The 15,700-nt window shown below is 37.4% G+C and overlaps 1 protein-coding gene across 1 annotated transcript in view; it reads left to right on the forward strand.

Moving 5' to 3' along the window:
• Window positions 1-15,700, forward strand: part of MAN1A2 (mannosidase alpha class 1A member 2) — a 134,291-nt gene that overhangs the window by 14,066 nt on the left and 104,525 nt on the right. The window contains exon 2 of the mRNA XM_051780282.1: window positions 14,929-15,184. Coding sequence (XP_051636242.1) covers window positions 14,929-15,184 — 256 coding nt within the window. The remainder of the gene's footprint in view (window positions 1-14,928; window positions 15,185-15,700) is intronic.

Here is a 15,700-nt window from a genome sequence, read left to right on the forward strand (position 1 = left end):
CATACATCTAAAGTCTGTATGTGTAGCCTGTAAAATGTTGATATTTAACTGATACTGGAAATAGCTTTTAATCAACATTTCATTGCATTAGCTTAATCTGTTACTGTTATCATAGGTTTATGAAAAATATCCATGATAATTCTAGATGTACATACTACTGAGACATTTGCTGTATTTTGTTTCTTGTATCCTGACAATATTTTTTTTATAGCAGATATATATGAAAAAATATTTGCTTAGCAATCCCCAAAGAAAGCCAAATCATCTTTGGATGAATTATTTGTAATGTGTAAGAGTAGTTTACACATCACAATTTCCTCTGTCATACTTTTTTTGTATTCTGTTATGTTTACCATCATGATGCTGACATCCTTACCTTGTTTATGGGTCAGTCATTCCTTAGACTTTGTACTGGATTTTGCTGTCAGCAATATTGTTTACTCAGTTGGGAAGATGTTTCAATTGGGAAGATGTCTTTTGCAGAGTGAAGCTTATCATTCATATTCTATGCTCATGGAGTGGAGCAAATGAGCAAACTCCACTGCATAATTTATGGCAACGATATCTATATCCTTGAAGATATTCAGAAGCTATCTGGACATGGTCCTGGGCAATCAGTTCTAGATGACCCTGCCTGAATATGGGAGTTGGACTGGATGACTTCCAGAGTTCCCTTTCCACCTCAAACTTTTTGTGATTCTATGATAGGTGCTGTATTCTTGTCAGATGTGCAAAAACCTGCTTTCCGTATTCATAGATGTACTGAGTAGTGTGAGCCTTCCATTGTTATGTTTTTTCAGATGAGGAGTTACTGATCCTCTGTTGCATTTCTGACCTTTTCGAAAAGGAAAAAACTCAACACCCAGTTATCTGTCTCTTGAATCACAATTGTGTATTTCATTAGCAGTGTGGATTATTTTAATGTGGAAACTTATTAAAAGCACCTAGAAGGCTAAATAATTTGTCACACAGTTGTCTCTTATCCTCTGCTTTACTGACAAGATTAAAGAACTTTGGGAGTAATGAGATACAGTTTTGCTCTGTGGAGCAGTGCAGATTAGACTGTACGTCATGATTTGCAGGTATTTTGTTGCTCTATCTTTAGTTACTGTTTTGGCTGATTTGCTAAGTAGAGAGGTATAAAACCTTGCTGTTCTTTCCCTCTAAGTAGTCCCAGCGGTGCTGCATGGGAGAAGGACTTATATTTCTGTTTTAATTAATCCAGTATTACTGTTAAGTATATCCACTCTGCAGTCTGTATCATTCTATATGAAATTCTCTTGAGTCACAGTATATGTGCTCTGTATATATAGATATACCTCCCCTCCCCTGCCCCTCCTTCCCCAAAACAACAATGACTGTGTTTAACAACAGAACATGGTCTGCAGGTCCTGTCCTGTCCGGGCCTTTTCTCACGACGTGTGTCTAAATATCTTCTGGAAGCTATTGATATTCTGAGACTGAGTACAATCTCTTTTTTTTTTTTCTTTTTTTTTGCTGTCATTGCCCCATAATTCATCCAATGTCTGTAAGCAGGACTACATTTTAAAGTGTTGCCTCATAGAGGGGAAGGAAGTGATCCTGCCAGTCCTGCACTGTGATGACCTGATCTGTGTCTTTCAGACAAATCCAGTGCTGCTGCTGTGCCACAGCAAGGCGAGTGGAGTAGCACTGATGCTGTAATAGCCAGAAGGGTTGTGCATAGCTGTGTCTTGGTGTCAAGAGGAAGAAGTAAAGGGAAATTGCTATGTTTGGACTGAGCTGCACTCCCATAGTGTTGATTCCTATAATGGAATCACTTCCCTAGAGTAGATTCCAGGATTTTCCACTTTGTCTTTCTCTTCAAGCTCTGCCATACAACATTGCAGTGCATGGCTTATGGTGCCATGCATGGCGACTAGTCTTCTGATTTTAAACACATTGATAGACAGGTATCAACTTACCATGTTAGCCATATGGTAACAATTATAGGTGGAGGAGGAAGACGAATCTGAGCAGTATGTGTGAATTTCCAATCCAATAGTTAAAGCAGTGTTGCTTCTGGGATGTGCAAGGCAACTTTGGCTGGGTGATTAAAATAGCATTATGGAAATGTGGCAGTTTGTGTCGACAGAACATCTGTGTGAGGGTAGTCACTTCCTTAGAGCTATGTAGGACCTGCCAGAGGGTTTCCTGTGCAGAGAAGTCTAGTACCATCTGCTTACCTGAAAGTTTGCCATCTCTGAGTCTGCATTATATGCTACTGATACTTTTTTTGTAACAGCCACTCTCTTTATGTGTTGTTTTTTTTTTTTTTCCTGGCAACTTATTTTGTATTTGAACAATTGAGAATTTTTAGACTAAGACCATACTAATGTCATGGCTATTGCTTTAAATTGCTTATGTTCTCCAGCTGTTTTTCTTCTGTTGGTGAGAGTTTTGGTGTTTTCTGCTGGAGATCGGGCTGCCTAGAGGATTCTGGTTGTAAAAAGAGGGAGCTATCATACTAACTGTGGTGCCGCTTTTGAACACAGACATCAGGAAGAAGACATTGCTTCAGTCAATATAGTTTTCATTTTTCCAGCATGGGGTGGGGGGGAAGAAAGAAGTATGTAATTAGGAACAGGAGCCTGGAGGGGAGGGGAAAATTGAGCCAGGGCTAGCAGGGGGACTTGGTGGTAGTGAGGAGCAGCAATTTCTTTTCCTGGGAGCCCAAGATGGAAACTGCACATGGAGCAAACTACAGAAGGATAGGATGACTGTGAAATGGTGCCTTTTGGTTTCCTCCCCTTTGTCCCTAAGTAGAAAGAGATCAGTGTTGTCTGAGGCATAAGAAGAGGTGGACATTGGCTGAATGAGATACTAATCAGAGAAAGGAGACATTTGGAGGAAGGTGATACTCAGGCATAAATAAAATTCAGCATTGTAGGGACTGACTTGCTGATGGAGGAAGCGGTATCAGTGGGGTAAACTAGAGAAGAGGAAACCATATGGCTGAGTGTGGGGATAGAGGTGATAGCAGGGAATGGTTGTGGTTAATGGCTGTGTGAATTTGTATGCAGAAAACATGCATCTTATAACTTGGACTTTAACATCTCTGAACATGCAGGTCTGTAATACTTGAAACTCATGTCCTGTTCTGTGGTGCCCCCAGCCATTTAATCTTGCCTATATCCTTGCCCCAGCATCAGTGTTTGGGCAGTCAGCCAGTTAGGAGACCTGATTTGGTCTGAAATGATCCATAATTTTTCAACTGGCTCAACTCACCACTGGCTGAATGGCTTGTTGCCCGGTCTCCTGAGTACCAGTATAAGGAGTAAGTGAGCTTGCTTCTGTAGGGCCACTAAAGCCCTGAAAAAAGAATGTTTCGTACAGAGATGGTGACCAACATAAGGCATATAGAGTTATAATATCCTTTATTACAAAACCCAGTATTTAGACTATTACAACTGATCATGCTATTAATGCTGCTGTCGTACACAATCAGTTTTTAACCTAATAAAGCATGCATGGACATACAAGCATCCTTCATGCACTAGTTGACTTGTTTCTAAAGAACTGTTAATTTTCTAGTCACAAGTGTCTCTGTGTCAATGCCAGGGAAGCTGTGTTCCTTTGCAGTCTCTGGCTGATGATGAGCAGAGGGAACCCCTGCTGATGGTGTGCAACTCATAATTACTCAGGGATATTTTCTTACCAGCCCACACAGGTGGAGTTCTCTGCCTCAATGAAGGCAGTGTCATCGCTTCTCCAGCTGGAAGTTGTGTCTGCAGATGGGTTCCCTGTGAGTTTGTCAGAAAAATTTCCCAAAGCTTAACCTACCATGGCTTGTGCATGCATTGGTGATCTGTGCTCTAAATGTTGTTTGGGATGTCCCATCAGTTTGTTTATCTCACTGCATTTTTATACAGTAGTCCTCAGTTTCCATCGGATCCTTGCCTTATTACTGTTGAGACCTTTTACTTGGCAGTAACTGGGTATTAATCAACTTAAATATAGTGTGAAACTGTAGCTGGAGTCTTTTTTTTTTTTCTGCTGCAAGCTGATATGTGTGAAACCCTGTCAAGGTATTCTTTTCTTCCTCTGTTGTTTACCTACATAGTAACTGATAGAGGATGACAGCTTCCTGCTATTAGCTCAAATGGTGGATCCTCTTATGGATGAAAAGCTCCAGCATTACCATTTTGAAATACTAGGATGTTAAAATGATTGTCATAATTTTTAGTGATTGCTTCTTAGTTTCATTAAAAAACACTCCCTTACCCCATGACAATTCTATACAGTAAATGTCTTTTGACAGCCTATTTTCTGTTGTTTCAGGCTCTGTTCTTAAGGTTGCTTCTTTGATACTTTTAAAAGTCAGTAAGATGTTACTGCTCACAGTTGATGTTTAACTTTTTTTTCTGATTGTTATTTGAAACTAAATGCTTTCAAGCCCTGTTCTTAACAAAATAAAGTCAAAAGTTGGTTGATAGAGTTGTTTGCTTGTTGATTGTGTTGCTTGAAACGTTTTCATGGTCTGTTTAATGGTTTGCTTGGTTTTTTGTTGTTTTTTTTTTTTTTTTTTTCAAACCAAAAGTAGACCAGGAGTTTCCTTCCTTCTATTATTGATCTTCCTGGAATCACATGTTTAATGTGGGGCTTTTTGGCCAAATTCTTCTCAAGTATGTCCCCTCCTGTTCTTTCATTTCAGAACAAACTTATAATGTCTATGTAGAATGCCACAGAAGCATCACCTGTGGAGAATGAGGCTATTGTGTTGTATTAAGTACTTAAAACATTTGTATTAAGCACTTCCTATTGCAAGGAGTAAGTGCAGCTTTCTCTGTGATATGTGCTATTCTTACGCAGTGATTTCCACAAGCTTTTGATAGCTGCTGGAGGAGAGTTTTCAAGCTGTATCTTATGAACATAAACAGGTTGAATCCTGTTTCCCTTTTGCTTAAACATTCTCTCATATATTGCTGTTTCTCTGTGTCAGGTGAAATGTTAGAAAACTCTTCATAGCTTATGAGTCAAACAAATATCAGCTGTTCTCTTTTTGGGCCGAACTGCCTGAGTAAGGGCGTGCTGTAATCAAGAGATGTGCTGAGAAATTCCTTTAACATGTGTATATGCAGAGGAGAAAGGAATTTTTCAACCAGCTATGGCTCCTACTCAAAACTGGTTCAGTTTCTGGAGGCTATTTGGGTCCTTTCCACTACTCCTGAAGATTTTCTGCATGCCTCCTTTCTTCCTCTGGGAAGAACTCCTCTGGACTTCATTCTCGTTTTTGTCCCCATCTAATCCCAAAATTCCTGTACAAGTCTAAGGTTATGAACCCAGCATCCCATCTTGGCACAACTCTCATGTAGTGTAGTTGGTACAGAGGATAAAGGAGTGGCAAGTCAGTAGTGTAGTGCTTAAGATGTAGTACAAGCCTCTGTAGAGCATATACTAAAATACTTGCTGGTGTTGTACAAAATGTTGTACAAAATGGTACAAAATGATTAATTTTCTTCAGGTAAAAAATATGTAAGCATTATATTTTAGAGAAAAACTTTTCAAAGAATGTTAAAATGTTAAATAGTATAGTAGTTTCACATGCAATTTGTGGGTCTGCAGTGCTCAAAAGGGTGAGAATTAAGGTGTAGCAGAAACCAGTAATATTCTTGGTTTTCAGGTGTTTGAATCTGGTTTTTTTAATTTAAAATTAGCTGTCGAAGTCTGGCTAATTCTAGGATTCTGTTTCATATTGGGTGGCTAAGTTGTCAGCTTTTCCCCAGGAAAACTATTATCAAAGCAGCTTTGTTTATCATTGTGAAAAACACGAATTTTCAAATATTCAGTTTTGTATAGAATAAAGAAAAATAAGGAATGTTTGTAAAGATTGTAGCAAAGGTGACCTCTGAGGAAGATGAGCTTTGATGCTTCAGGCTCTGCAGCAACTTTTGTGATATATGCCAAATCATAGAATGTACCACTCTTATTTTCCTTCCTGGCTTCTGTTGATGAGTTTGACTCTTTGTTGGTTTTTGTTTTTTGTTTGTTTTTTTTTCCTATTGGAAACTTAGTTTTGGGCAGTAGCAGTAGACTAGAAATAATATTTAAGAACTTGATGCTGTATGTGGGAGCGCTCTGGTTCTTTTTATTTTTGCTTGAGCCTATGCTTCAGTATCTGATCTGCACCACCATCATCAATGGGTCTGCTTTGTCCTATATGTAAATGTGCTTATTTATAAAAATTCCTTCTTTAATAAGACACGAAGATGACACGTTGTTCTTGCATGAGAACTCAGTTCATTGCTTTCTCAGTATCATAGGACCAGCTAAGTATTATTCTGCCATGATCAAACTGTCTTTCGTATCAATAAATTATATAACATGCAAGATGGTGGTTCGTACTGTATTAGAATTGACCGTGGGGAGTTGAGTTTAAATACATTGCTATGTACATGTTTAAATTTGTACAACAGCAGTGTTTCCAATGACTTAGAATGGTTTGTAGTAGAAAATTCTGTTCTTTGACATTGTTAATCGTAGTGGGGTTCTGAAGTTTTGAATTAGAATTATCCTACTATTTTTTGCTGCTGTTTGAATCCCACATCAAAATAAACCTTAGATTTCCAGATGAAGAGTTGTTAACTTTTCATCCTACCCAATTCACTTGTTCAGTACTGATTTCTTTTTCTGTTTCTTATTCCTGTAGTCTATATGTGTTTGTCACTCCTGTTTCTTGTGACATTCTTTCATCTTTATTACTTTTAAATAAATAAGGTCTATCTCATTGGGATACTAGTTGGAAAGGAAGATCTGATGTTCCAGTCAGTATGGTATTAGGAGACAGGAAGCTATTTAAAATCATTTTGCACAGGGCAGGTAGCACCCTTCTTCTCGTTCAGTTTTCTTGATAGAATGTGAAGAGATCCTAAATTTCCTGAAGTTTTAGTAGGACTTTCAGAGTACCTTTTTAGAAGTAAGCCGGATTCCTAAAAGATAAATTTCTTTTCCCTCTGTATTAGTGTTGTAAGTACTTTGACAATCAGATATAAGACTTTGTTCTGCAGAGGCTAAGTATTCTGCACAGATGTAATTAGCTGCAGATGTTAACTCAAGTTTCTTTAATCATCAAAAAATCTGAAATAATACCTGTTTTTGATTGTGTTAGTGCCTTGAGGCAAATGTAGTTGTATTCTGTTTTACGTTGTGTAAGCGAAACAGATCTAAATGAGATGTGTTTGATAGAGCTGTAGTGATTGAAAACTCTACATTGTTGAACTTTCTGCTTTTTCTAATGAAGTGGTTTTGTACCTGAATGACATTAAGACACTAAAAACTGAATGAGTTTACTTGTATACAGTTGAAAACTTGTGTAATTTGTTTTATTTGCTCCTCACTACTGAAAATTGCTTTCATTGCTGTTGTAGTCTTAAAAAGTATGTTGATCTGATTCTTCTTAAAATCTGTTTCAGCTGATACATGAAACTTCTTAGTTTCATAGTTACAGTAAGCTTAAAATATTTGTGCAGTCTCTAGTGACCCTTCTTAGCATTGAGAAATTCCTACTGCTGGTTTAAGTGCAGCTGTAGGAGTGTTTGTAGAAAACATCTGCTTTTCTTCACTGGTAAAACTTAAGCTGACTGTAGCAGCTATGACAGTGCTTCCAGGTCCCAAGGAAGTCACTGACTTGAGCTTGGCACCCTTCTCATTTTTTTGCATTGTTGCTTGGAATAATGTGGCTGCTACAGAGGTGAAGAAAAAATGCCTTTGCTAATGGTCACAGCACTTGACAGATTCTCAAGATAAGTTTTACCAATTCTGTCCATGTCAACATTCATAACATCAGAAGCAAATAATTTCCAAAGGATGATCCCTTACCTGCATAGGTTTTGTTTTGTTGTTTGGTTTTTTTTTTTTTTGTTCCATCAAAGGTTATACATGTTCCACATTTGATCATATAATCTGTATTGTTTTATTCTTAACTGGAAGGTACGTTTTCTTTTTATTATGGTTATGAAAGAAAAAAAGAGATGTCTCATATGTTCATGCTCTTTATTAATGAAGTATTTCCATATGATGATTCATGAAGATCCTAGCAATGTTCCAAAATCTTATAAAAGATACCTGGGAATACTCAGGCTCTTTTTGACTTGCAGTTTTGCAGAGGACTTGGTCTTCCTGTGTAAGGGATGTGCTTCAACTCTCCACTCTCTTCTGCAAGTTCTGTGTGCCCACTCAATCTGTGTTTTTGAAATTCTCTCTCTAAATATGTTTCCCCAAGGATTTTGCTTGTCCTCATTCCAGAGCAGCTTCCAAAGGCCATACCTTAATTATGAGACAAAGGAAAACAATTGGGAAGAGACAGCAAAGGGTTAACAAGCAGCAGCTGGTCATCTTTAATGACCAGCATGGAAATCCGTGAATTTAACATACTGGACATCTGGAAGTAGCCATGTTTTTCAATTGTCTAAAAAAATACATATAATGAGTTAAAGGTGAAGGGAAAAAAAAAGTACAGAAAGGCAGTCTAAGGATGCCAGTAGTGAAGTGGATTGTCTTCCTAGGTGAATTGCTGTATGAAAGGAACAAGATCAAGCTCTGAGGGCTTATAACTGTATGGGTTAAGAAAGACTGAATTTAAAATACATGGAAACTAAGCAGAAAGAATGTGCAGACACTGGCAATCTGGGCAATGGAAAAGTTTCCATTGCTGAACAAAAGATGTGGAAAGAAGATTAAAAGTTAAATTACATTTGGCTTGAAGGTGACACCTAACTATCTACAAAGACATGTCAGAGGCTGAGGTTTTGGTTTAGACAAGAGAGCAGATCTGAAACAGAATCAGTGAGCTTCTACGATAGAGATGAGAGATTTAGAGACCAATCTGGCTGGCAGCCCAGATTCTTGGTCTAAGATTTGGCTGCAAAAGAGATCAATTAGGGACATGATTTCACAGAAGTGGAAGGAAGTTTTATTTGGAGGAGGTCTACAGGAACTTTAGGAGGGGGTATTTAGTATTGGAGGAGAGTGCCTGTGTCAGTGCATTAATTCTCACTTCTCCCTAGCATGGTCCAAATAAGTCAAATGATGCAAGTGAGGAGGACTGGCTTTCAGTGTGGTGGCCCTGCCTTTTTAGAAGACCAAGGAAGCAAACTAGCCTAAGTTGGTACAAATAATAGTAAAGAAAGGCAGGAAATAGGAACATGAAAAAGGTCAAAAGGCAAACTGAAACTGAATGGAGAGGGATAGGAGTTGAATAAGGACTCTTATCTCACGTTCCTTATGTTTGAGGAGCATTACTCATGTTCACATGCAAATCTAATCACTTGCTAGAAATAAATTCTACTGTCATTTTTGTTGAAAAGAAACCACTCAAGGAACCTATTATTTGGTTTAATTTTCTGGGCTATGAATCATAGAATTATAGAGTATCTTGGGTTGGAAAGGACTCGCAAAGGTTCATTGAGTCCACTCCTGGTCCTGCACAGGACAACCCCAGGAATCACACCGTGTGCCTGAGAGTGTTGTCCAAACACCTCTTGAACATCCACTTTCTGGGGGAGCCTGTTTCAGTGCCTGACCACCCTCTGCTGAAGAACCTTTTCCTAATATGTAGCCTAAACCTCCCCTGACACAGCTGACAGGCTGGTGATGCAGCCAGGACACAGTTGGCCCTCCTGGCTGCAAGGGCACTTTGACTCATATTCAACGTGATGTTGACCAGGACTTCCAGGTCCCTTTCCACAGGTTTTCTGTATCTGGAAAAGTTTAACAATAATTTTTCAAAGTGAATTAGGTCTGTTCCCTTTTGATGTCATAATGAACTGTTGTCTCCCTTAAGGGAGAAGGGTTGAAATGGGAATATTCTGCATTTTGGCTATTCCTATGCCACCAGTACATACATGCATAAGTAACTATAGCACGTGTATTACGTGTAGGTATTACTGTCTTAACTGAAACAGTGATCAGGTAGGATGTTTGCAGATAAATAGAAGCATAATGTTCTTAAAATAGTTTAGAACATCAACAAAGAACAGTTTGACTTTCAGTCTTTTTTTTTAAATAACAAAAAATTTTTACTACTAAGTTATCCCCTATCTACTCTGCCTGTGCTAAAGTTTCAAGCTGTTTCCATCTGCAAGGGTATTTTAAGCAAAGGTGAAAACATATTTAGAAACTGTGTTTTGGACGAGCACTGTGTTAGAGAGAGGATTTTTGGGACAACGTATTCCCTTGCAAACATGCACAAGATTATTCTTAAAAGTCTGGTTGGAAAGTCTTTATAACCAATACTTTGACACAGTGTTTTTGATACACTTAAGTTACCTTTATTCCTGCAGGATTCACTTATTTTCTGATAAAAACATTCCTTTCTAACCAGTGATCTCTGATTAAGTTCATTATCTGAGGAAAAAAACTTCAGTAAAATAAATACAACCTTAACTTGCCTTGAAAGAGAAATGGTAAGTAGCAGTCTCACTGTTAACAGTGGTGGAGGTTGCCCCTTTAGCTGTCACAGTCATATACAGATCTGGTACTCCTTCCTGAGCATATTTTCTGCTGCCTCAGAGCAGCCCAGCAAATTGGGAGGAAAGTGGTTATTTCTGCAGGATGACCATGATGAAAACCAAACATGGGAAAAAATAATAAAGCCTCCTCCCCTGTACACACTTGACAATAGAGAGTAATGCAGCCATCCAGCAAGGAGAAAAACCAACACAACTGCTCCTTTTTTCCAGTTCTTTCTCCTTCAGACTCTCTTCGTGTAAGGGGCAGTCTATCTCTCCAGTCGTGAGATATATAGACTTGTACGTCCTTGTATGTTGTGAATTTATGTTCTCCATATGCTGGGAGGACACAATGAAGTTGTAGGTATTATAAAATCGTGTATGCTGCAAGATTGGAGTAAAAACAACATTTGTAGTTAATGTGTGAAATGTTTTTTAGGCACTGACAGAGATTTAGTGTGTGTTTTGTGTTTTTTTTTTTTTTTTTAATTAGTGCCTGTTTTTTTGTTTTACCGTCTCTGAAAGCCTCTGGTTGAAGATCAAACTTGACCAAAGGGTAAAAGTTTAGAATTTCCACATAGGAGGTTGTTTCTGAATGACAGGCTTACACAAATATTTATGTGCTTTAACAGTTCTTGCCTATCCACTTGCTGAAACTCCAAATGATAATAAACTGGATGTCCTTTTGCTATAGTGAGCCAGTGGTCTGCTTTTTTAGTGGAGAGAACAGTTGCTGGTGGCCAGTTTGCTTTTCTTGACTCCATTCTAGTTTTTATTTTCTTTTTTTATCTTGAATCTTACAAAGAAATTTGAAAACATTTTTACGGATTTTTTTTGCAGTTCACTTTCTAAAGAGCATGCTGTGTCACAGCAGATAGGAAAGACTTCGTTTGAAGTCATTGTCTTGGCAAGTGAAGCTGTTCAGAAGGCTCACTACTGTGTACATAATTAAAGCACATTAAGTTTTGGTTAGTGATTTGCTTATCAAGCATTATAATTTGTGGTCTTTTCCGAATGATATTTAGACAGTTTTTGGACACTTTGAGAGTGTTCAGTGTTCCTGCATAAGCAGCTGCAATAGTTAATTGCAGTGATTGTTTAAAATACTTGCACCTGTTTCGAGTTTCAGATTGTAATTATTAGATCTATTTATGGTTCTTACTGGCAAAAATAGTCTAATCACAGGTTCTTTTAATAGTATTGCTTGTTTTAAAGTAGCTTCTGCTGTAGTTTTATGGTACTTGAATCTCTGTTTTGAGACTTTTGAATAAGCTTTTGGGATGACTAGAAGAAAGCAGCTTTCTATTAGATAAGGTTTTTGAAGATTTGCTCAAATACTCTAAATTTTAAGTTTACTTATGTTACTTAGAAGCGGGGGTGGGATACGGAAACAGTTTGACACGTTTTGGTATATGTGTTTATGCCTGGATTCTTTCCAATCTTATATTTTTAGATTGATTCTTTCTGAGGTCTCTTTCACTCTGAGAATTTGAATGTAGTGCTATCTACATGTATTAAACTGCTGCTTACCCTTTCTTATGCTGGCTGAGGAGCTTGTTGGTGACTTGAGGGGGTGTCAACTGCTCACACATATCCAGTCTTCTCATTAACTTTATTCTGTATTTTCACTTAGTTCTTGTTGCTTAAGAACTCAGAAGAAACATGTGGTATTGATTTTAGGAGTGTGATTTTTTTCTTCCATTAGAACCGTGTTCATGAATATATTTGGTAAAATATGTCTTCAGTTGGCACATAGAATATGACATATCTTGTAGTTCTGCTGTCCATCATTGGTAATTGCACTGAGAGTATGTGTCTGCAGAAGAAGCTCTTGTACTATCTCCTGTAAACTCCCTCAAATACCTGTTGACCTTTCTCTTCATCTTACTGTTTTCTTATGTTTATCTCGAAATGTCACTTCCTGGAAGGAAGGCTTTGAGCTGATCATACAGTTAGTGCTAGAATTTTTCATCTCTATTGAGTCTCTGTGTGTTTTATTCTGGTTGACTGAAGGAAAGCAGACTGTCATTCAAACCTCCTTAATGACTCTAATTGGATTATATTGCTGGAGAAATCAACAGCTTTTGTATATTTATGCAGTGGTGTCTGCAGTGTAGGCAGATGTAAGTTCAAAACTTGTTTTCTGATTTATGGCTGTTTCATGCAGTTTGAATCTAGATGATTCAAATGATTTGAATCGGTGAAGTTGGTAGAGTTATGGAGCTTTTATTATTACTGTTGTATGCAGCACCTGGGACTGAAAATTCAAAATAAAGGTAAAAGCGAAATCTTCCCAGCACTTGATCTTGATGGTGCAAAATTGTGAAGGTGCACAAAGCACATCACCAGTGACTCATTCCAGTGAGTCAGAGTCACTGTAACTACTAAAACTTCATTAATCTTTTTCACTTAGGGGAATTGTATTTGGGGACATGCAGGTTAACTGTGGGGTTTACCGAAAGCATTTTTATTTATCAATAAAGCACACTCATTGTAAAGCATCTTCAAATTAGGGTTGTGGGACTATACCTTGAACATACTTTTATTAAGGTCTGAGATAAATTGTTACCATTTTTTTTTCGAAAAGTTCAAGCATTTCAGTGATGGTTGATGCTTTGCAAAAGAATTCCAGTATCTAGTAACAAAATGTTAGTAAATTTGGTCAGAAAATAAAGACTGTCACTTGCCTCCAGAAACTGAGTTTTGAATATGAGAAGTGTACCTCCAAAATACATTATTCCCACACTGAATTATTTTGATTCTTAACCGTTCAGTAACACTTCCGATTTCTCATTTTTCGTCAGCCCTCCCTTTGGCTCCTGTACAGCTGCTGTCTCTTGGTGAGAACATGTCTCTTGGTGTGGGAAGGATGTCTTGTTCTGGCGACCTCATTCTCTCTAACTACATCTTACACAGAGCCCTCTGCTAGCCTTGGAAAAGCTTCCCAAGGTTTCAAATCTTTCAGGTGGTAGAAATTTTCATCTGTTTTTGTTATTGGAAATTGAGCACATTTACTGCCACACCGAAATGTGAATCACTTTTGCAGGAATACAGGGAAGTTATTTCCCCATATAAGTGGGTCATAGTAGAAGTAAAAGTTATCCTAAATGGCATTACTTGTGTTTTCTCTTTTTATAATAGCGTTTTGCCACTTTGAAGGTTGTTTCTTTGCTCCTTGGTTGAGGGAGAGAGGCACTGATACTGTTTGACAGTATTAATGAGCTTGGATTTGACAGTCAAATTGAGGAGCTCAGTCCTTTGCTTTTTTAATGTTTGGGATGTTAATGTTTTAATATGGATGTGACCGGAGTCATATTGAGAAAAGTGGCTGAAGAACTTCCATTTAAAAGCCCTTCAGTCGGCGCATCTATTAAAATGTTGCTTTGTATTTCTAGTACTGAAATATTGAAGGTAATAGTGCTGCTATAATTTATTTTAGATGTAAACCTAATAGCACTTCAGAAAAATGTAAGGGCTGATAAAGTACTCTTTGGGTAACAATGCATTTTTTACCTAGTGCTTGTTTTAAATCCCTACAGCTTTTTTTGACTTACATTAGTCATTGGGCAACTCTGTATTTTAAAGAAACTTGAAAAGGTTGTGCTATATTGAGAGATCCATGTGTATCTTTCTGATGCCTTGAAATAATTTAGAACTGGAATGGGCCATTTTTGTGTGTTGTTAGAATAATCTCTTGTTTAAACCAGGCTTTAAACCAGCACTCTTTGTTTTGAGTATGAATCTTAAAACTTTATCTGGTCATTAAAGATCACATCGTAAGATACTGCTTAAAACCAAGATGGTGTTCATTTTGTTGACAGTGAATTTCAAAATCATGTTTTACTAAAAGCTCTTATGCTCCTAAATGGCTTTATAATTAATTCTGCTTTTAACCTTTGGGGTTTAAGGACTGTACTGATTGGAATAGTGTGTTCTGAATTCGAGAGAAAACATGCTGCAGTGGAGGTTGGTGATAAAAGAAGTGGCTGTGATTTTTTTTCTTTTTTTTGGTAGTGGTTACTTTACTTCAGATCTTGGCAAGTTGTGTACGATCTATTTATTGTGCAGAAGGTGAGGAAGAGACCTTCTGATTTATAACAAAAAAAAAAAAAGGAATGTTTGCTAGATGTACCTCTGCACACATCCTGTATTTGAAGTACAGGATATAGGTCTTTTCCTCTCTAAATTCTTGAGTGGACAAGCAAAGGTGCTGAGACATAATCTAGAAAACTCCTATGATACATATTTCCACAATAATGTCGCTGATGTGTGTGGTGTTCTTTTGGGGTTCACGGCAAAAATAGCTTAGGATTGTGCACTAACAATACAGTAAGCTTGTCTGAAACATTGGAATTACTTAGAGTAAACCAGCTGGGGATGTGGATTCTGTTTTGAAGCTGCAGTTTGTTTATAAGCAATATGTTTTTAGTAATGAGATGCTGACTAGCATTTGTGTCTCTAGAGAAGAAGAGGAACGTCTGAGAAATAAGATCCGAGCAGATCACGAAAAGGCTCTGGAAGAGGCTAAGGAGAAATTGAAGAAATCACGTGATGAAATTCAAGCTGAGATTCAGACAGAAAAGAACAAAGTAGTGCAAGAATTGAAAAAGAAAGACAGCAAACCACTGCCCCCTGTTCCTTTACCAAATCTAATAGGGATAAACAGTGGAGAACCAGCAGACCTGGATATCCGAGAGAAGAGGAACAAAGTTAAAGAGGTAAAGATGATGTGGTCCTCTGTGTTCTTGTATCTGATAGCAGTTATTTGTATGGCATTTAGTTGCTATGATTTATACTAAAAAGAAAAGAAAAACAGGTCTACGAATCTTTTAATAAACAGTAAGATAAAAGTGCACAGGTATTAATGAGCATCAGCATTATTGCTTTTTTTCCTTGTGTTGGAGTGTTAATATTTCACTGGATAACAACATAAAAATTATTTTAAGGATTTCTTCAGCTTAGTCGTATGAGTTCAAAGTGAGTTTGTTGTTGACTCATGGAACAGTAACAAGAGCATCTTTAAAATAGAGCATGACTTTATCAGTTTCCTTTCAAAGAATGGGTTATGTTACTGTATCACAGGATAGTTTTAAAAGTTTAAAAAGTAGATTGAAAAGATAATTTTTTAGACACACTGAAGTTTTATTTTGAAAAGCATATGACTATTTTTAATAATTTTCAAGTATTAGCAGAAGGTCTTTTTTTCCTTATGAGTTAATTTAAGTAGCTTGAAT

Source organism: Manacus candei, unplaced genomic scaffold (assembly GCF_025592945.1).
Source record: "Manacus candei isolate 608988 ecotype Guabito, Panama unplaced genomic scaffold, ASM2559294v1 h1tg000014l, whole genome shotgun sequence".
NCBI lineage: Eukaryota > Metazoa > Chordata > Aves > Passeriformes > Pipridae > Manacus > Manacus candei.